Source organism: Thalassophryne amazonica, chromosome 17 (assembly GCF_902500255.1).
Source record: "Thalassophryne amazonica chromosome 17, fThaAma1.1, whole genome shotgun sequence".
Taxonomy (NCBI): Eukaryota; Metazoa; Chordata; class Actinopteri; order Batrachoidiformes; family Batrachoididae; genus Thalassophryne; species Thalassophryne amazonica.
Genome location: NC_047119.1, coordinates 4,551,129 through 4,573,653, shown reverse-complemented (window position 1 = coordinate 4,573,653; position 22,525 = coordinate 4,551,129). Strand labels below are relative to the sequence as shown.

Sequence of the window (22,525 nt, the reverse complement as noted above, 5' to 3'; positions counted from 1 at the left end):
ATATACCCCTCTGATGATTGCTGTCAGCTGTCTCAGGTGATGGGTGACAGCTATCACCCTGGCTGCTCCTGTGAGGCGGCAGCGCCCTCTGGTGCCTGGAGCCCGCACTCCAGGCAGGGCGCCCTCTGGTGGTGGTGGGCCAGCAGTACCTCCTCTTCAGCGGCCCACACAACAGTAAATCTGCATCTGGAATTTCACTTCTTCTTTTTAAGAAAGTCCTCTGTTCCACTCCAGCACAAAGCTGTATAACTGGTAACGCAACAGATAGAAGTTGCACCATGTTGCACCATGTACTGGTTTTCAGTTTTTTTGTTTCAATTCTCAATATGTCTCAGTAGGCATTTTAACTTCTACATGGTTTGTGACAGGACATTGAATTGCAATTCATTTTTCTGAGGTGATTTGGGAGGCAAATTTATCTTATTTTCAAATCACATGAGGAGGAAGGAATGCTCTCAGCTGGTGAGGTCACTGATAATCTGCTTTGACAGCCTGGTTATTGCAGCTGAGGCATTTTGTTCTTCCATGTAACAGTTCTCAACTCATTTTCCCAGATACCTTGGTGGGGAGGCTCATACAATCTGAAAACTTAACAAAGTTAATAATTTTCCACAATTTACTCTTTGTAGCAATTTCAAGTATAGTCCCATGATGCTGTAGAGTAAATATTCACGTCTCAGATAAATGTGTGGTTCTTTTGTACATTGTGTTCTATTCTGTGTCTTTACTGTGGAAACAGTTTTAATGTGATCCTTGACATTTCAACTATAATGAAATCCTAAACAGTCTAGTACAACCTTGCAGCTTCACATTTCTTAAGAAAGTAGCTTTAAATATTTTGTGCATGAACTGTCCTGTTACTGTTAACACTACCATCTTATGACCGGGATAATGACGCCGTCCCTTCTCCATGTAACGCTGAGCTGCATCAGGAAGGGCATTTGGTGTAAAAATGTGTGCCAAATCAACATGCAGATTCATCTATGAGCTGCTGTTGCTACCCCAAGTGAAAAAAGAAGCCAAAGGAACTTGTGTCCGATCTTGTGGTCAGATCACATGAATGAGGAACCTGAAAAGCAAAGATGGTCTCTTTTTTTCTTTTTCTGTCCCCTCCCTCTGCTTTTTGTACATTGTTGACATTTGGCAAATGATGAAAAATGTACAGTGGGTAAAATAAGTATTTAACACATCACCATTTTTCTCAGTAAATAGATTTCTAAAGGTGCTATTGACATGAAATTTTCACCAGATGTTAGTAACAACCCAAGTAATACAAATAGAAACAAACCAAAACAAATAACTACAGACATTAAGTTATGTGTAATAATGTGAAATGACACAGAAACCATGTATTGAACACATGAAGAAAAGGAGCTGTAAGAAGCCATGGAACGTCAAGACACCATCTGAAATCTATCACGTGGCCAACACACACAAACACAGAGAAGCCAAAAGAAAAGAGGAACAGTCAGTCTTGCGTAGGGGATCCAGGACATGTGTACACGCTGAACATCATAGCCCTACGAAAGTGAAGTGAAGACTCAAATTAACAACAAAATAAAAGTAACTGCTGCTGGCAAAAGCAACAATTTAATAGCTGTAGTTTGTACCATATTTTCTGCCCCACAAACAAAACTTGGGGGTGTAGGAATCACCCTGTTTGTAGGTTTGCCCATGAAGAACAATCCTAAACCATTAAAAGGAAAAAATAATTCTGTTTCACCATCTTCAAAGGGAGATATTTAGACTTTTGTCTTTAATGAACACATCTTATGCTATGGTATTGATTGTGTAACTGTAACGCTTCGTAAACTGCTTTATGCACTTTAATGAAGCTTCATGCTGTGATGAAGAGGGAAAAGTATTCTGGTTTGCCATCTTCATTGAGAGGTAATTGGATTTTTTTTAAACGAATCATGTTTGACTGCTTTGTTAGTTCAAGTGTTTCATCACAAAAGATTTACCACCACTGATGGGCGATGCATGCATGTGAGTTTTTTGTCTTGTGGCTCATCTCTACTTCTCCTTGTGGTGCTTGAGTTCAAGCCCATTGCTCACAGATCTCTAGTTTTTTGCTGGTTTCTTAATTCCCAGCACCCTGGTTTGTGCTAAGGTTTAGCACAAAGTAAACAGCATTATGCAATGGCTAAGAAAAGTAGCGGCATCAAACACAACACCTATTACACCTTTTCTTTTTTTGAACAAGATTGTGTCTCTAAGATTCCAAGTGTCCCACAGAGATTAAATTCATGTGTCTACAGTGGTTAATAGTAGATGTCATGTCTCACTTTGATTCTTTTCCATCTATCATCATGTCAGAGTGGGACCCCAGGTCAGTCACTTACTGAAGCTCCACAAAGGAAATGAATGAGTTACTGTTCCCAGGCAGCATCAAGAAGGATTTTCTATTAGCTCTATTTGTTCAGCTCGATCCATTCCCAGCTTATGTAAATATTAACCTCCGTGCGGTGCACTCATGTATCCATTGCTCATTTCAAAAGAAATACGCTTCACAAGTCTAAAGAACAAATACATTTCCTTTGTGTTAATCATCCACAGTCAATTATTGCCTTCTCTGATTAAATTTCGCCCCCGTACACACACCCAGCACATATTGAGTCTGGCTACAACTATCTACTGTTATTAAATGTGGCGTCACAGTGAAGCAAGAGAGGCAGAAATGATGTGTGCCAACAGCAAAACCAGCAGACAGAGCAAACCGGTGTGAAGTGTTTGCACTCCCACGCCTTCAAAGAAAAATTCTGTGGTGCTTCTTGCTGCAGTTTTGAAGGAACATCCATTTAAATTTGAAATGTCACCCAGAGTTATGAGACTAAGCTGTTTGAGTGGATTCTCTGATTATAGTGGAAATTTTAGTTGTATTATAAATAGGGATGGGTATTGCTAAGATTTTATCGATATCAATGCCATTATCGATTCTGCTTATCGATCCGATTCCTTATCGATTCCCTTATCGATACCTCGTGAATTTTGTACTAAAAGTAGGCTTTACAGGTTTTCTATGTATTTCATTGAGTCTTAAAATAAATAAATATGAAATTGGTCACTGTATCCTTGATCTCTGGACATAAATAAAAATAAACAAAACAGTGTTTCGCTTTGAAGTTATTAATTCCGACTGGATTCTATCATTCTAACTTGACTCTGCAGAGAGCCGCGCAGCGTTTGGAGCTGTGTGAACAGAACGGAGGACAATTCTCGTTTCTTTCTCGCAACAAGACAGGAGTCCCAGTTAGTAACTTTAATCTGCACAAAAGTGACTCACAATTGACATATTCAGGGATGAAAGTGGTGAAAAACAAAAAAAGCTGAAACCCAAAATTACCCCCAACACCACCTGCACGAAAATGTTTGAATTCTAGAAGCTCTGAAATGCAATCTGGGACTATTCCAGACAATAAACTGCAGTGAGTGCAGCATCCATTTAGTGAGAAAAAACCCAGCTTTCCTTATTCAAATTCATTCCAGTAGGATTCTGCTCTTACTAGGATGCAGCAGTTTTCTAGTTTGGCAGATAGTTCTGGAGGAAATCACTGAAGAAATTAACAAATTGAAAATATGGTTTGACCAAAACAAACTGTCATTAAACTTCAATAAGACAGGGATGAAATGGAGGCGTAACAGTCACTAGGTGTTCACAGGAAACACTTTATTTATTTATGTATGTTCTTTGTTAGTTGCTTTTATATTTTCTGTTGTGTTTCTATTGAGGTTCTTTTTGTCTCTTTCTCTAAAATTGTATATAATAAGTATATATTGTATATAATAATCATTAGATTATTAATATATAAACAAAAATAAATTCAAGAAATATTACAATTTGAAAACAAATGCACCCGAACATGACAGCTGCAACTGCTTAATGCTAACTTTTAATATTGAAAATGCCATAGACATGCTAACGCGTTAGCATCGCTCCCGTTTTTAAGTTATAAAATACATCTATCAACTGTTTCAGAAGACCATGACAGGTCGGTTTAACATAGAAAAGGTAAATAATACTCACAGACGTATTCTCTTTAGGATTTTAGCGGGGGAAAATTAAGCGAAAGAAAGAAAGAATAAATGAAGCAATAGATCGAAGCATTGCTTCAATCTGCGAACCACTGCTTCGATTGGTTCAAGGTTCAAAACAAAGCCACACTGCAGAAAAGTTGATTACGGACCCGCTGCAGGGTCTGTAATCAATGTAGAGAAATTATCATTTTCCTGACAAACACTCCCCAAAACAACGGACACTCTGAAGGACCGATAACAGAATCGTTAAGCACAAAGCTTATTGATGTCGGTGGATCGAATCATTTCTTAACGATACCCGAAAGGAACCGCTTCTCGATATCCATCCCTAATTATAAATAAGGTATAAGAACTACATAGGCAGTGCAGTGGCTTAGTGGTTAACACTGATGCCTCACAGCAAGAAGGTCATGGGATTGCTCCCCGCCTTGTCCTTTCTGTGTGGAGTTTGCATGTTTTCCCTGTGTTTGCATGGGTTCTGTCTGGGTGTTCCAGCTTCCTCCCACTTCCAGTGATGTGCAGGTTAGATGGATTGAAATCTATTTAAATTGTCCATGGCTCCGCAGTGCACTGGCAGCCTGTCCAGGGTGAACCCGGTGTCTTGCCCGGTGACTGCTGGGATAGGCTTTAGCTCCCTCGTGTCCCTTGGAATAAGTGGGTATAGAAAATGAATTACCTCAGAGTTAATAACTTGCCCTCGTACCTTTTGCATGGAGTTGCTGCATACTTACTACAGCATACTGACTGGTTAAAGCGCTGAGGCATTCACATACTATACATAAATTTGAAAAACCTTTTGTCTTGTAACCAAAACATGCAGCCTAAAGAACATCTGCAGATCATTTCATCATTTTCCCTACCATTGTCCAGGCCAGGCTTTTCATCAGCAGTCCAACTCAAGATGAGTTGGTTCACGAGCATAACAGGCTAACGTTAGCATGAGCTGACTGGATGCCTCCATTGTGAGCAACAGGATTTATAACGTACTTTAAAAAATGTGTATACATGCTTACATACCGCATACATGCTACAGCTACAAATGTGATGCTAACAGCGTAAGCTGACTGAGTGCCTCCATTGTGAACAATGGGATTTATAATGTACTTAAAATTCAGGTAATTTTACATGTTTCCTTAAAAAAATTGCCAATCTAAATGTGTGTTTTTTAAGTTTTTCACCAGACAGCCTAACATATAACAGACATATATTTGGACGTTATAGAATTCTGATCATTCAGTTTCCTTAAAGGTCTGATGCAGTAGGTTACAAACTACACAGAGCCCTCTTTCAGCCTTCAACCTCGATCCAACACATGGGCACACACATGCACACAGCAAAAATAACTGATGTATGTGCCTCCATTGTAGCGTTGTGGTTTTGCAGATCTGATGGTACATTAGCGGCATATTAAGAATCTGCTCCATCATGCAAGTTGCCCTAAAAGGCCAGTTATCAGGCACTTCCCTTCTCAAGGGACCATGTCTGAAAAAGGATGCTGTGCTTGCGGTACACTGTTCCTCATCTTCTGTACCAGTGAGATGCGTAGATGGGGCTACATACAAGATAATCAGCCCTGTGTATTAGACTGGCTCTGGAAAATGGAAACAAAGGAAGTACCATACTGTTTGTTTTTCTTCATAACTGATGTAAATAAAGTCCAACACATATTCAGTGACTTGGACATGTTCATGTTTCCATCCCCTGACTTGCCTGAAGAAAACTGGCAATAAAACTGATTTACAGGTAATATACCAAAGCGTTCCATTCTTTTTTATTTTTTTTTTGAAATGGCATTAACAAATTAAAATAAGTCAAATACCAAGTGTTCTAATACTTTTAGGAGGGCACTAAATACATATGGTGAATCCAGAAATTATTCACAGCGCTTTACTTTTTCCACATTTTATTCCAAACTGGAGTAAATTATTTTTTCCCCTCAAAAAACAAGGAATCACATATACATAAATATTCACACCCTCATTCTCAATACTTTGTTGATTCACTTTTGGCAGCAATTACAGCCTCAAGTCTTCTTGATGATGATGATATGATGCCACAAGCTTGGTGCACCTATCTTTGGTCAGTTTGGCCCATTTGTCTTTGCAGCACCTCTCAAACTGAGCACACCAGGCTGGGGGGATGACCATGGCTCCTGCACTGAAGGAGAAGAAAGACCTCGCCTTCCAGTGTAGATCATGAAACTAGAGTGTGACACGCAGTCTGTGGACATGAGGAAAAAAATGTCATGACTTATGGAAGCAAATAGGCACATGTGAATAATCATACTGTGCAGAGTCATACCGTGTATTCTGCGTACAGTTCTGTGCACTGAACTGTCACTTTGTGCACCATACAGATCAATACGAATACATGTTCAATACAAATACGTGTTTGTATTGTACCGTACAGTGCTCACATGACCACATTATTCCACCCAGAAACTTTTGAAGCATAAATTAAATTGGTTAATGTACCTTTTTTTTTTTTTCCAAAATATGAACCTACAAGTGAAAGCGTACAGATCCACATTTGTGTTGAATCACTGTCCCCACCTGAGATCAGACTGCATTCGAGTTTAAACAGACAGTGCCACCTACATATGACAGAAGTTGTTCTATATGAATTGGTGTAAAATTTCATGGATGAGATGGCCACCAAATAGAAATTACTGGGCTACGTTATACTGCATACAGTGATTTCAGAATTGCACAGAAAGGTTTTATGAGATTCTGTCATTTGTGCAAAACTCAAGTGAACTTAAAATAGACAAAATAGTGAAGGCAGTCTGGCTCAACACATCATGCAACATAAAGACAAATAAAAAAAACAAACCCTTTAAAGCACTGACAAGAGGTAATCCAATTCATAACCATTTAATAAAAAAAAGTTTATATTTACTCTCACAGTGTTAATGTGGCTGATGGCGGCTCTCTGCTGCTCACACATTGAAGATACTGTAGAAAAGGTTTGAAGAATTTTCCAAAACTGAATTTCGTGTATGTGTATGTATGTATGTATGTTTTATATATATATATATATATATATATATTAGGGATGTGAATCGTACAACTCACGATTCAGTTCGATTACACTTCTTGGGGTGACGATTCTATTCAGAACCGATTTTCGATTCAAAGAGCTCTGAGAAATAGTTATATTACTTTTAAAATGTTTATGTTTAAGAAAATGCAGCTTTACAAGGTTAATCAAGTGATTCTAAAGATGTAAATTTACTTATCTGCTTTGCTTGTTCAGAGTTGGCAGTTTAGTGAAGCGCTGGTCAGTAGTCGGCAGAAACTGCTGCTCCGCTCCTTCTAGCTCCGGGTGATGACGTAGCATGTGGGCTTGCAGATTTGAAGTGTTTCCGAAGTACTTGACTTTCATTTTGCAGATTTTCCACACTGCATAAGTCATGTCAAGCTCCTTCTTACGCAGCAAATAATAAAATACAAAATGCGCCCAAACATTTGAATTAGCTCTTCGTCCGCCATGCTAAGCTGCAGCTCATGAATGTTTGAAGCACGTCGGACCCTCCCCTTGCGGGGGCGCTGTAGTACGGAGGCCGTTGCCTGACAAACAGTACACGCAGCGAGTAAGTAAGAAAATATTAAAAAAAAATGCTTTTTAAAAATCAATTCTTGGACATTTTGGATCGATTCAGAATGTTAATAAATAAGAATTGCGATTCGGACGTGAATCGATTTTCCGGCACCCCTAATATATATATATATATATATATATATATATATATATATATATATATATATATATATATATATATATATATATATATATATATATATATATATATATATTTTAAACATACTGTGTACACTATTGTGTTTCACCCTCTTTTATTTATTTATTTACCTTCAGCCTCATGAGTTTGATGAATGCAGACTGGATATCAGTGTCAACGACAGCGTTTGGTACCTGAGAGCACAAGACCCGGAGCACAGACACCAGTGGATTGACTCCATTGAGCTGCACAGGGTAAGTTTTTTTTTTTTTTTGTGCTCCATTGCAGAAGGCAGTGAGCTGACTGCTGATATTAAAAATATAAATAAAACCCAATCAATGGCATTTCAGTAATCTGAGGCTAATCTACCATAAGGCTCTGTGACCTTACAGGGGATTAAAACTTGTATTTGTTGACAAATGTGTCAGAATTTGTGTGCGTGGGCTCATAGTATACTGTACGTGTGTGTTTTTTCTGTCAGAGTGTCAGAGAAGGGAGGAGAGAGAAGGCAGGAGTCCAGGGCACAGTACTCATCCCACCATCACTGGTGCGTTTGCTGGCAACTCTGTAGAAATCACATTCTCTGTGATGAATTTGTCCTTAGCTAGCACAGTGCGCTTCTGGTTGTGGTTTACTGTATGTAGTTGTAAGTGCATATTTACATACATTTGCAAACAGGTATGTTATGTGGGCATTTCCATCTTCTATACCATGGAGGCCTGTACTTGTGTAGTTCTGTATGTGTCCGCAATGTCTGCAGTCAAGGTGGCATCTCTGTCGCGGCTTTCTGTGTGCATAAGACCTCAGCAGATGTGAGCTCAGTAGTGGAGCACACACTGCTTAGATAATCATTAGGCCAAGTAATTGCACAACAACCCATATTATGACAGATACTTGTCATAAAAGGCTCACTAAGGAGACATTTGATAATGCTAATGTTAGCCATTAGCCACACGCTATGTGATGCTAGCAACCTCTGAAAGATGACAAAGATTTCAAGACGCATACAATTAAAACCATTGTAAAGCACGACTACGACAATGGCACCGGTCACGTTGTCAGCCATGGTCGGAAAATAAACAACACTCAGCACAATACAGAATATGAAAAAATAAAATGAAAAATAAAATAATCAAAATATGAGGGGCGACCCAGAAAAATGGGATGTGGTTCTCCATCTCTTGCATTCTGAGAATCCAACATTTTTTGATTAGTTGACATTTTGACTCACTGGGGGCGATGCTGAGAGAGGTTTCTCAGGGGAGGTGATGGTCTAGTGGTTAATCGTTGGGCTTGAGACCAGAGGATCCTCTGTTCAAACCCCAGCCTGACCAGAAAATCACTAAGGACCCTTGGGCAAGGTCCTTAATCCCCAAGTTGCTCCTTGTGTGTGACTTGCATGGCAGCACCCTGTGTGTGTGTTAATGGGTGAATGTGAGGCATCAGTGTAAAGCTCTTTGAGCTTCTGATATAGCTGGAGAAGCACTACAGTAAAATTTGCATATAATGGATTTAGGTGGACCAGTGAATTTTGTCTGTTATAATTGAAATCCGTTATATGTATAAAACGGACAAAATCTGTTATATGGACTCCAAATGGGCTTCCACGCAGGCTGTCGAAGCTTACCACTAGTTTAAACACTCATCCAAGCTTCATGCAAGCTGGCATGCAATCTTGAGTGCCAGTGAGTAAACTCATGGTAAACTGTGCGAGGCCCTGTGCACAATGACACGCAGTGTTTGTGAATAGGTTGCACAATGTTCACGAATAGTTCACACAAGTGGCATGAAATTTATGCGTACCAGACCTTTTTATCATTTCAGAATTTTCTTTGCACACTGGCACGCAGCCTCGCACAGTTTACACGCAGTTTACGACAAGTTTACTTGCAGGCACGCAAGATTGTGCGTGTCAGTGTGGGGATCGAATTTGTGCAAGTGTCAAGGTGGCTTAAGTAGAGGTCCTGGTTGGTCTTCATTCAGCATGCTGGTGTTTACCACGCTCCACCTGTTTACCGATTTATGTGGAGTCAGGCAATGCCAAGCTGATTCGGAACATTCGGAACCACCCTATTTGGGCTTCAAATGTTCTCTGCAGAAACCCTCTGGGTGATGTCACGAAGGGTTTGTCCAGTAGCTATAGTTGATGGGAAAATCCCCCCTGTACACACTCATTCCTGCACAGTGTGACTCAGAATAGGAGAGAGTCACTAGTGTGTATAAAAATCCCACCCGCAGTGAGTCACCACTTTAAACTCTTCTTCGTAGAAGACCTCAGTCCTGTTTTTTTTTTTGTTGTTTTTTATTTTTTGTTTTTTTTACCCGTTACTCAAAGCACTCAGCAACCCAGTGTCTCCTGGGAAACTCAGAAAACCACAGCCAACACAAACTGATTTCTGCATCACATTAAAGTAGACTTGCTGTGACAGATGTGTTGCATTAAGATTGTGCAAAGTAATCCTTTTCTTTGCACTGTTGTGATGAGTTTGGGTTGGGTGTTTTTGGAAAGGTTTGATCAGCTCACATTTACATTCCACCCTGCTTGCAGCTTCAGGTCTTCTTGTGTGTATGTGCAGGATGGCAGGCATTAGGCTGCATGTCAGTCTTGGTTTTGTCTTACGATTTTCATCAAATATTGTTATTCAAATGTTACTCTGTGGACTTGTGTGGATATTTTCTACTTTAAACAGATTCAGATACTCTCATTCTGCTGTGATGAGCCAAAGGCAGTGGAGTTTCAGGATATCAGCTAAAGGGCAACTAGCAATGATTGAAATCTGTGAACACAGACGGGGTTACTTTTGGTCATTGACTGAGAGTTACCTCAGGGCTTACAGATGGCAGTAATTTCAATTTACTTCCCCCTGGTGGTGCAAAGGGAAACTGTTTCTTTATACTAAAGTTTGAAGGTGAGGTGGTTATGACAGGGAAAAAAAGGGGAAGGGGAACCGTGCAAATTTACAAGAAGTCAGTTTATTTCATTTGTGCTTCCGTGGTTACAGAACCTGCCGTATTGTGCAGCTGACCTTTCCCATTGTCCTCAGTAATGTTTCACTGCAATAGTAAAGATACAGGTGCAGTTAACCTTGAGTAAAACATTTGCACATAGCTCAGAAAGATAAGATTACAGTACAGTGCACACTTTGTAAGCATTTTTTCTATTTTTGATATCTAACATTTCTGTGTAACTATCCTGTACTATTTTGCATTGTAAGAATAGCTGTAGTTGTGTATGTAAAAACAAGCAGCAGTGCAGACCTGTGCTTTGGAAATGAAAGACACAATCCTTTCAAGCCACATGTAACTTGAACCACACATGTTGATGAGGTAAAATAAACACCTGCTCTTAATTTACATGCATGCAACGATAGGATTACTGCTCACATGTTGAGGCAGCAGGCAGTTCTATAGTGCAAACATTACCGAACCTAAGACCACCGGGGCCCACTTTAAATCTGGAAATTGTCTGGGTCCCACCCTAAACCTTTAATCACAATTTTGAATGACACATATTAGTAAGATGTCAAATTTCTACATATAGAATATTAAGAGTGGAACAACAATGCATCATATACTGTATTGCGATAATTTTATCATGAGCCCTGTATCTAATCAGATTCTTTTGTGAAATTAATATCGTGTTACCATGAAAATGTAACTACTGCCTGATTGAAGAAAAATACAGAAGACTCATAAAAGATTTCTAAAATATACAAACAGGAAAAAGATACCATCAAGGATTACAATTTATGCTTCAGAATAATTTGTTTTTCAATGGTCAGTGAGCTTACCAAACCAATTTTGTGTTCCAATATGTAATTAGTTCTAAATGTATTCAAATCAATAAAATGACAAGGGTGCCCAAATTTATGCACCTGCCTAATTTTGTTTAAAGAATTATTGCACACTTTCTGTAAATCCTATAAACTTTATTTCACTTCTCAAATATCACTGTGTTTGTCTGCTATATGATTATATTTAAATGAAATTGCTGATCCAAATAACCAATGATTTATAAAGGAAAATCATGGAAATCATCAGGGGTGCCCAAACCTTTGCATAAAAGTGTGTGTGTGTGTGTGTGTGTGTGTGTATATATATATATATATATATATATATATATATATACCTTACCTCATATAGTAAATAAATGTATTTGTTGTATTTTATTAGCTTTTCGGATGGAAAAAGTCTGAAAAGTGTTTTTCTTCTTGTTACCTCCGCCAAGGAGGTTATGTTTTCTGTCGCGTTTGTTTGTTTGTCTGTCTGTCAGCAGGATAACTCAAAAAGTTTTGAACGGATTTTGATGAAATTTTGTGGAGTGGTTGGAAATGACAAGAGGAACAAGTGATTAAATTTTAGTGGTGATCCGGATCACGATCCGGATCCCGATGCTAACGCGTTAGCATGTCTATGGCATTTTCAATTAAGCAGTTGCAGCTGTCATCACGTTCGGGTGCATTTCTTTTCAAATTGTAATATTTCTTAAATTTATTTTTGTTCATATATTAATAATCTAATGATTATTATATACAATTTTAGAGAAAGAGACAAAAAGAAATAGATCACTGTGCCAAGGTGGGAATCTCTTTAGGGTCAGTGACCCTATGGCCTTGTTTAGAGAAGTGTTTCATAAATGTTAAAAAATTCATATATTTGCAGTTTAGTTGAATAATAAATTTAATTTTGTCTCTTATTTGTTTTTGTCTATAAGCACATGCAATATCATTATCAGTGCTCAGATGACAGTAGCTTCTGGGAAAGGTGTAAGTTGCAATAAACTGTGATGCCAAGCGCTAAGGATACATGCTATTCAGTCACAGCAGATGAAACTTTTTTTACTACTGAGCAAACATCATTGTTAGACTTTTTTAGGTTCAATGATTCCACGGCATGTAGATGTTATGGCGTCAGTGACCCCATTCCCTTGGCGGAGGTTTGCACTTTCTGAGTGCTTCTAGTTTTGTGATAGTATTGCTAATTTTGCCCTTTCTGCCTTTGGGTATTTCTCCAGGTGGATTCTGGGTATGGCTCAGAGTCCAGTCTGCGAAGACATGGCTCCATGTTGTCTCTCACATCTGCCACCAGTGGCTACTCTGCCACCTCCACATCCTCCTTCAAGGTGAGTTAATGCTTTGTGTTTACTGTAGTTGCACCAGTACACAGTGCTAACTTTGCTTTGTGCGTTCATTAGGTGTATCTGGTCTAAATTGTTCTTTTTTGATTCCTGTCATTTGACAACATGGTTTTTAATAGTTTTGGAATAGTATAATTAAAGTGTAAGCATTTTTTTTTTAAAGTCACATCAAGTCTTCATATATCGGCATCGATTAGAAAGTTAAATTTGAAATGTGCATTGACTGATTGATGTCAACCAGTACTTTGGCTCTAGGTATTGGAATCTATATCAAAAGAGGGAACACAAGTTTGTTATTACACTCAAATGACACTGCAGTGGTGTATAGGCATGAGAACATAGTCTTATGAGTACTGTCACAGTCCAAACATCCATTATTCTTTCTTTAGAAGGGTCACAGCCTGAGAGAGAAGTTGGCAGAGATGGAGACCTTCAGAGATATCCTTTGCAGGCAGGTGGACACGCTTCAGAAATATTTTGACAACTGTGCTGACGCTTTGTCCAAGGATGAGCTGCAGAGAGACAAAAGTAAGTACAAGAGACACCACCACCACTCAAAACAACTGATTTTGCTGTTAATAATACTACAATCAGTAGAAGACCAGTTGAATTTGATTGAAGTAACACTGTCAAACACATTGCCCTGCACATTGTTTGTTTTTTTTTTTTACCTTGCATAAGTTACTGTTGAACATGAAATAAGCAAATTACAGTTTTCCCAAACTCGTAGGCCAGATGGACATGTCCTATTTTGGTTTTAACTAACGTGATTGCTTGATGAGCGGAACAATCGTTTATTTTTTTCCTCTCCAAAATCTTACTTCATATGTTGTTCTTTTGTTTGAATAAATCCTACTGAGTATTCACAGCTTTTCTCGTATCACAGGGATCCTATTTATTGTTCCAAACATCATTCATGTTTGTGAATTTGCATTTTCCCAAAGTACTTGGCACATTTGTTTTTGCTTTTGGAGCATGTTCTGTTGGTACTTGTTTGGTTCCAGACTGGCATCTACTCAGCTGGACCTGAGCAGTCATCCATTGTCATCTCCCACAAGTAACTATCTAGCTGCTGCAGCCAATTCATCACATGGCATCTGTTTATCCCTTGACCAGTCACTAGGGTCCACAGAAATAACACCCACTCAGAAAAATGCACCACGTGGTCATAGTGCCTTTACGATGCCTATTACGGCGACAGAGTGACTTTAGCAGTACTAAAGGATTTTACAGGTCTGGTACCAAAGATGTCAGACATTGTTTTAAGTCATTGGTTAGCAGCTGTCACCACCATACAATAAGTCTGAAAACACCTGGGCTCGGTTTCATAAAGCAACCTAATCTTTCAGTCTACTAAACTTTCTTAGTGGCCTACAGGTAGTCACCCAGCATTATCCATCTAATCACCGTTTCACATCGATGGCTAAACTAGATTAGCTGTCTTACCTTAGTCGACTGTTTTCACCGGCAAAACGGCCTCACACGTGCCGTTGCCGAGAGGCGGCTCCATGCAAGACAGTTTTGTTTACTTCTGGGTTGGTTGTTGTCATGAACTATGCAACTTTGCTACGTTAACTGACTTTATTAACATTTACGGACCCATACGAAATGCAGAACAACGTGCTTAGCACGTAGCCTAGCAGTTTCACTCTTCAGTTTCTTCTTCTACACTTTCATCAACCTTTTTGTGCACACAACGCTGCTCAGCCTAACAGCGACGCCCGGTGGCTCATGTGAGAACCGTCACAAACACATCATGACAGTCGTCTGCTGCAACCACGACCAAATGCAGAGGAAGCACCTCTTTTGAAGGAATACAAGTGATGTAGGGGTGCTTTTGAGTGTTCCATCACGTGGTGATACATGGTAGCTGATATTTTTTGAGGTAAGACATTGACGTTTTATCAACTAAAATAAGATTAGCCTCCTCTGTACCAGGCTAAAAAGTTTAGTCGGGTAATGTGAAACTTCAGCCGACTAAGCACTTTGTGCAACAACTAATGTTAAAAAACTAGTCAACTAAGTGATTTAATTCAACTAAACAAGATTAGACTGCTTTATAAAACCGGGCCCAGGGCTTTGAGGATATCAACAGTGTGCTCAGAGTTCACTGGGAACAAGACTGACTCTGGTTTTATCCTACGCTGCACATAGTGCCAGTGAGGATGCCACTTCTTCCTTGGGGTCTCACAGTTCTGTAGGGGTCCCACCAAGCAGGATCAGATGTCATTGACTTTAAAGTTGGAAACTCACTAAGTGTCCGTATCAGGGTGCTGTTTAATGTCTTGGTATTGGCTTAAAAACGTGTAAACCATTTACCTTTTTGGTTTTGTTTAGTCTGGGATTTCAAGCTGTCAACAAAAGCTTAACAGCACTCTCAGATGGCAAACGTATTTCTAATTTATAGCTATGCAAACATAACGGTGCTAGACATCCGTTTGATCCTTTATATGTCACATGCACTCCTTCTAAAGTACTGCTGTGGTTGTGATGAAGTCTGCCAGGTTCATGCCATGGTTTAGTTACTGACACACACATTTATACTTGCTACAATTTTGGACTTTCATCATACCTGCAGTTTGAGACACCACACTTTCCTCAAGCTACAGATGGAAGAAGATATTTTCTTCACTCTTACAAAGAGAGTTCCTTTCCTCAGTGGCAGGAATATTTAGCTTTGTAAAGCAAACAACCAAAGACTTGACGACAATCACTGGAGACGTGTTCATTTTGTTTCTGTAGCATGTGTCTGGTCATATTTTTATCAGTCATACACAGTCATGAAAAATCTTGAAAAATCCCTATCCTTTGACCTTTGACATTGAAGGAATTCTGAAAAAATCATAACTCTGTCAAAAAAGATTGAATTTCTTTCAAATTTGTGGTTATTATGTAGGATGGTATCCTTTATCGCCTGACAAAGTTTGATCCGGATCTGATCCAGATTACAGATTTTGTGGCCATTTAAATTTAACATTGAAAACCCAATTTAATGTATATTTTACATTATATCTTAATCAAACATGCCCCAATCACTCTCACATTTGAAGCTGAGGTGCAGACTGGCACTCAATAACACCTGACAAAGTTTGATCTGCATCTGATCCGGATTGTGGATTTTGTGGACATTTGAATTTAATATTGAAAAGCCCATTTGGTGTAGATTTTGCATTATATCTCAGTCAAAAGAGCCTCAATCACTCTCATTTTCTGTTATGGATTTACCAACACCACCAAAAGTGGATGGAGGTTCCAATTTTATGTGTTTGCTTATCTTCAAGCTGTGAAAATGATCTGAAAAAGAATTCAGAAACCAAAAAAGTTGGAAAAAAAATTGACAGCACAACAAAAAACTTTGATTCAAGTGCATGAACTAAATACATACTCCTGACATTTGATCACATCTGATTTAGCTTCTGAAAAGACACTTCTAACAGGACTTTTTTCCAAGGGGGGGGTGATGGTCTACTGGTTAAGCGTTGGGCTTGAGACCAGAGGATCCTCTGTTCAAATCCCAGTCTGACCAGAAACTCACGAAGGGCCCTTGGGCAACGTTTTTAACCCCCTCGTTGTTCCCGGTGTGTAGTGAGCGTATGGCAGCACCCTGACATCAGGGTGAATGTGAGGCATTCGTGTGTAAAGCGCTTTGAGCATCTGATGCAGCTGGAAAAGCACAATATAAATGCAGTCCATTTACCATTTTCCATTTAAGGTAAAAATTTGTGGAATCAGAAGCTTGTGTTGGTGGAGGTTTGCGCTGTATAAGCGTGGCGCTCGAGTTTGAAAACTTTCCGGTGAAACATTAAAACACAAGTGAATATTACAGTGGTCCCTCGCTATAACGCAGTTCACCTTTCGCGGCCTCGTAGTTTCGCGGATTTTTTTAGTGCAATTTTCCATGCTTTTTTTTTTACAGCGCATTGTGTTCTGCGTCCTCATCAAGCAGGCCGGTTGCGGCACCGTTTTGCATGTCTGTTTATAAGACTCTTCTTGCCCAGAAGAAAAAAGAGCACCAACAACTACCCATAACTGTGTTCTTCACTCGGAAAAAGACACCTGCACCGAGGTGTCACTCAGTGGAAAAAGACGCAACAGCGGAGTGGCGCCAGGACGAAGAGGCACGGTCAGAGGAACAGTGAAATACTGGTCAGTCACTATTAATAATTTCTTATGTGTCCAACCTCGTAGGTTGATCGTTAAAATTAAATTTGTTAGTTCTAAAAGCCATCATAATTATTTATAGGAAAACGTTTGATTTTTATTTCAAATGTTTGGGCCTGAAAACAGGTTGGTCTTATTTTTCTACTAAGGTTTGAACTTTGAGAGTGTTTACACACGAGAGAAAAGTGAGAAAATGTTAATGCCTGTTTGATAAAAGTGTATAAAGTGTGTAGTGAGGGGTTTTACAGCCTTAAAACGTCTATAATAATTGTAAAAAATAACGCTGACTACTTTGCGGATTTCGCCTATTGCGGGCTATTTTTAGAACGTAACTCCTGCGATAAACGAGGGACCACTGTATATGTAAATCAGTGCAGTGTTTGTCCGTGCATAAGCACGTGCCCTGCATGTTGTAAACTGGAATTGATGTTGTTCTCCTCAGGTTTGTTGCAGTTTGATTGTAAAAACACAGCAGTTGCTGTTGTGATCAAATACGTTGTGAGTCACAGTGGGGAAGTAGTGAGTTGACATAACCAGCACAAATCACGAGTGATCATTTATTCAGTTGTTTTTTCAGTAATCCTCCTTGTAATTCAGCAGGTGATGTTAAAAACATGACCTCAGTGCCAAATGTGATCATGAAAACATTTAGAATTCAGAGGAAAGTTGAGGTGAAGGTTGAAGTGCGTTGTTGTGCGAGCGCCGTGACCTCAGACTTCTCTGACTGAACGTTTGCTTATGGCAGTTTTTGTCGCAGCCCTACTTGCCTGTTGATGGCTGTGGTCACTGAAGCCCTGCTTTTGTTCTATTCACCTCCCTCTGGCTTTCTTTCTCGCCCTCTCGTCACACTGAAGATGAAACCAGACCATTGTCACGTTGGCCAGCACAGCGGAATTCTGTCTCTCTGATGGTGTGCCGTACTGTAGCCTCAGTTGTGAACAGGCCACAAAGTGCTCGACCCTACGCCGGACCTCTGGGTCCTTTTCAGTCCCATTTTAAAGGGCTCGGCTGTATCAGCGACCTGCACGCCGTGTATGTTTGTCTTGTGTTTCTAAATCTTATTTTCTGTCTTTTGCAGTTGTGGAGGATGATGAGGATGACTTTCCCAGTACTCGCACTGATGGGGAGTTTTTGCACAACAACAACAACGGCAGTAAAGAAAAATGTCAGTCATGCAAAATTCTTGCATTTTATTTTTTCTAAAATCCAGAGTCTTATTATCATAATGTAACTTTGGTTTTACAGACTGTTAATCTGCACTACCTGTTCAAAGAAACCTTATTTTCTTCCATGTGTGGAAAAACATTTGTCATCTGTGTCCAGATGCTGCTTGTTATAAATAACATTTGTCCCTGTGCTCCTAATTTGTGCAGTGTTCCATTGTCCAAATCCCAAAGGAATCAATGGCATAGATTTTAAAGGTGAGGCCATCACATTCAAAGCCACCACAGCTGGGATCCTGGCCACTCTGTCCCACTGTATTGACCTGATGGTGAAGAGAGAAGACAGCTGGCAAAAGAGACTGGATAAGGTGTGCAACACGAGGTTCGGCACCAGTGATTTAGGCGTGGATTAGTGGAGATTATATAACAGCAGAGAGGATCCTTGTCATTTTCTTTGTATCAAATCAATTTTATTTATATAGCGCCAAATCACAACAAACAGTTGCCTCAAGACGCTTTATATTGTAAGGCAAGGCCATACAATAATTACGGAAAAACCCCAACGGCTTGTTCCATTTACTGTGCAAATTTGGTTTCATATGTTTTGTTCCATTGCACGCTGCAGACTCTGCCCACACGCACTAGTGGTGGCGCTGTTTAGCTAAACATGGCAGAGTTTGTTTTGATGATGGACGACGATTTAAACGTGCTAATTCTTCTAACACACAAACACATACAAAAAAATCCACTACGCCATAAGCCGTCTGGAGGCATGAAGAGCTGTTAGGATGAAAACCTGGACAAATTTTTGACATGATTTTTTTTTTTTTTTTTTTTTTTTCTCCTTTTGTTTTGCTGGCTGGACTGAGGAAGTACATGAAGTCTTTTTTTTTTTTTTTTTTTTTTAAGTATCACGGACTACTTCGTCAGAATTATTTTTGAACTATCTGTTTTTCCAAATTGACTGAGAACAATTTTGGACTCTTATTTAAATGATGACAAAGCACCAGTGACCAGCACCAAAATGTGAGTCCCTTTTTATGTTGTTTATAAATTAATAAATATCTAATGGCAAGGATCTATTTTAGCCATTATATAATAATGAATAATAATAAATGTTTTTTCATTCTTTCAATGGAAGAGATATTTAATTAGGTGAAAAATGGAATGTACCGTTTAACTCAGCTTTGCCTTGTTGAATAAAACATTCCATGTTTCACCTCATGAAATATTCGTACCATTGAACTCAAACATTCATTATTTGTATACTATTACGTGACATCTGCACAGCAAAAAAGCAAACTCTTGCCAAGTATATTTGTCAAGATATCTAATTTATACTTAATATAAGACACGATCTCTTAATTCACTGCACTGAAATTGGACTCTGAAGGGTGTTTTACAGTCAAAGTTATTGTATCATTATTGCTGATCTTGGTGTGTGTGGGTACTTACAGGTGAGGGCAGTTGTTGGTACACTGTTATGGAAAGTCTTGTATTTATTTTGTTTGTTCCCTCTTATTCAAACGGTTCAGTAAGGCGGGTAACTGTGAACTGAATTGCCCCTCAAGATAAATAAAGTCTGATTCTGGTTCAAATTTCAGTCCGATATACGAGGTCTCTTAGATAATAAACCGACCCTTTTATTTTTTTTTTAACTATATGGATTTGAATGACATGCGATTACACCAATCATGCTTGAACCCGCGTGCGCATGCGTGAGTTTTTTCACGCGTGTCGGTGACGTCATTTCCCTGTGGGCAGGCCTTGAGTGAGATATGGTCCCGCCCTCTCGGCTGAATTCCTTTGTTTCACACGCTGCTCGAGACGGCGCGCGTTGCTTTATCAAAATTTTTTCTGGACCTGTGAGGAATATCCGAGTGGACACTATTCGAGAAATTAAGATGGTTTTCTGTGAAAAGTTTAACGGCTGATGAGAGATTATGGGGTGTTTCTGTCGGTGTAAGGACTTCCCACAGAGCGGGACGTCCTGCAGCGCTTCCAGGCGCTGTCGTCGGCCTGTTTCGAGCTTAAAACATCCTAATTTAAGGCTTAATTCACCCAGGACGTCGTGAGAGAACAGAGAAGATTCAGAAGAGGCCGGCATGAGGACTTTATGCGGACATTCCACTGTTTAAGGACATTTTTTAATGAAAGACGTGCGCGCAAATTCGCCGAGTCGTTTCTGTGACGACTCGGCAAATCTGTGTGCGCCGCGACAGGACAAACACCTCCGTGTTGAAAACCATTTGTAGAATTCAGGCGGCTTTTAATGGCTTTCAACAAGTGAGTAACTGAGAAATTGTTTAACAGCTTGGGCATGTTCCAACTTGCCCGTTAAGATTTCCAACACGGAGGTGTTTTTCCTGCCGCGACCCCCCGCGGTCGGGTCCAGCCCGACATGCGACTCTGCCCGCACGTTCTTTCATTACAAAATGACCGTTAACAATAGAATGTCCGAATAAACTCCTCATGCCGACTTCTTCTGAAAGTTCTCTGACGACTTACTGGGTCAACAGAGCCTGAAATGTGGAAGTTTTCAACTTGAAACGGCGAGACGCTGCCGCCTCGAAGCGCAGATCGCCGTCAGGCGCCGTGGACCGTCCTTACAGCGACACTACCAGACCAAAATCTCTCATCAACCGTTAAAATTTTTACCGAAAACCAGCTGAATTTATTGAATGGTGTCCACTCAGTTGTGCCTTACAGTTTTGAAAAATTTTTTATCAAACAAAGCAACAGTCTCTGAGCCATTCCTAAACAATGAAAAAAATCGACGAGCGGGTGGACGACTCCTCACTCAAAGACTGCCCACAGGCGAATGACGTAACCGACAGGCGTGAAAAAACTCTCGCATGCCCACGAGGGTTCAAGCATGTCTGATGTAATCACACGTGATTCAAATCCATATGGTTTTTGAAAAAATAATAAGGTCGGATACTTTTCTAATAGACCTCGTATGTATGAACTTGTTTTTAGATAATTCAACTTTAAAAATCTTGTTAAATCAAAAAGTCTTGGAAAGATCTTGTTTCGAGTCATATCTGAGAAGAAATTAGCTTTGTCTTTTTTTTTTTTTTTTTTTTTTTTTTTTTTTTTGGAGTCACTATAAACTTTGTAAGCTGCTGTTCAAGTTAAATTAAAAATGAGATTTCTCAGCTAATTTCAAGACCTTATTTCAAGAAATACTAACAATGAATTTTCACGTGTTCCACTGGTAGATTTACTTTTTTTTTTATAGGGGGTTTGTTTTCTTGTTTAAAATAAATAATCTACCAATGGAACAAATGGCTTAACTTAAGCTAACTTTGATGAACTGTTATATCTTTTACAAATGGCTTAAAAATTTTCTGGTGAGTCAAAAAAGCTTTATATCTCACATATGTCTCAAAACAAGAAGTTTCCCAGAGTTATCAAAAATGTTAAGGCGTATCATCTGAAAAAAAAATTCTGAGGTCATCAAACTGGACATCCTCCAGTCCCTGACTGTGTCTTGATATCCTGTACATGACCATCACAAACAGGATTGGTGGCAAGGGGCAGCCCTGGCGGACTCCATCACCCACCAGAAACAGGTCTGATGTAATGCAGAGAATGTGGACACAGCTCCTACTTTGGTCATATAGAGACCGACTTGCACGTTGCAGCAAATCCGGTACCCCATATTCCCACAGGATACCCTGAGGGACCCGGTCATACATCTTTTGCTGATGATGTGGTTCTCTTGGCTTCATCAGGCGGTGACCTGCAATGTGCACTGAGCAGGTTTGAGGCCAAGTGTGAAGCAACTGGGAAGAGGATCAGCACCTCCAAATCTGAGACCATAGTCCTCTGTCGCAAAATGGTGGATTGTCCCCTCTGAGTTATGGGAGCGTTACTGCACCAAGTGGAAGAATTTATTAAGTATCTCTGGGTCTAGTTCACGAGTGGGGGCAAATTGGAGTGTGACATCAATAGACGGATTGATGCCTTGTCTGAAATCTTACGGATGTTGTACCGAACTGTCGGGGTGAAGTAGCTGAGCCGGAAGGTGAGACTCTCAATTTACCAGTCAATTTACTCTCCTGTCCTCAAATATGGTCATGAGCTTTTGGTAATGACTGAAAGAACAAGATTGCAGATACGAGCGGCAGAAATGAGGTTCCTCCATCGGGTATCTGGGTTTACACTCCTGGACAGGGTGAGAAGCTCGACTATCCAGGAGGGACTCGGAGTAGAGCCACTGCTTCTTCACATCGAAAGTAGCCAGTTGAGATGGTTCAGAGACCTGGTGAGGATGCCCCCTGG

The 22,525-nt window shown here is 39.7% G+C and overlaps 1 protein-coding gene across 2 annotated transcripts in view; it reads left to right on the top strand.

The window, feature by feature from the left end:
* LOC117530117 (ceramide transfer protein-like) overlaps positions 1–22,525 on the top strand; it is a 53,620-nt gene that overhangs the window by 17,032 nt on the left and 14,063 nt on the right. Inside the window, exons 3-8 of one of the 2 annotated variants that reach the window (XM_034193067.1) lie at positions 7,915–8,031; positions 8,259–8,324; positions 12,792–12,899; positions 13,304–13,442; positions 18,154–18,240; positions 18,449–18,606. In XM_034193067.1, the coding sequence (XP_034048958.1) occupies positions 7,915–8,031; positions 8,259–8,324; positions 12,792–12,899; positions 13,304–13,442; positions 18,154–18,240; positions 18,449–18,606 (675 nt within the window). The remainder of the gene's footprint in view (positions 1–7,914; positions 8,032–8,258; positions 8,325–12,791; positions 12,900–13,303; positions 13,443–18,153; positions 18,241–18,448; positions 18,607–22,525) is intronic. The other variant, XM_034193068.1, reaches the window with a different exon arrangement.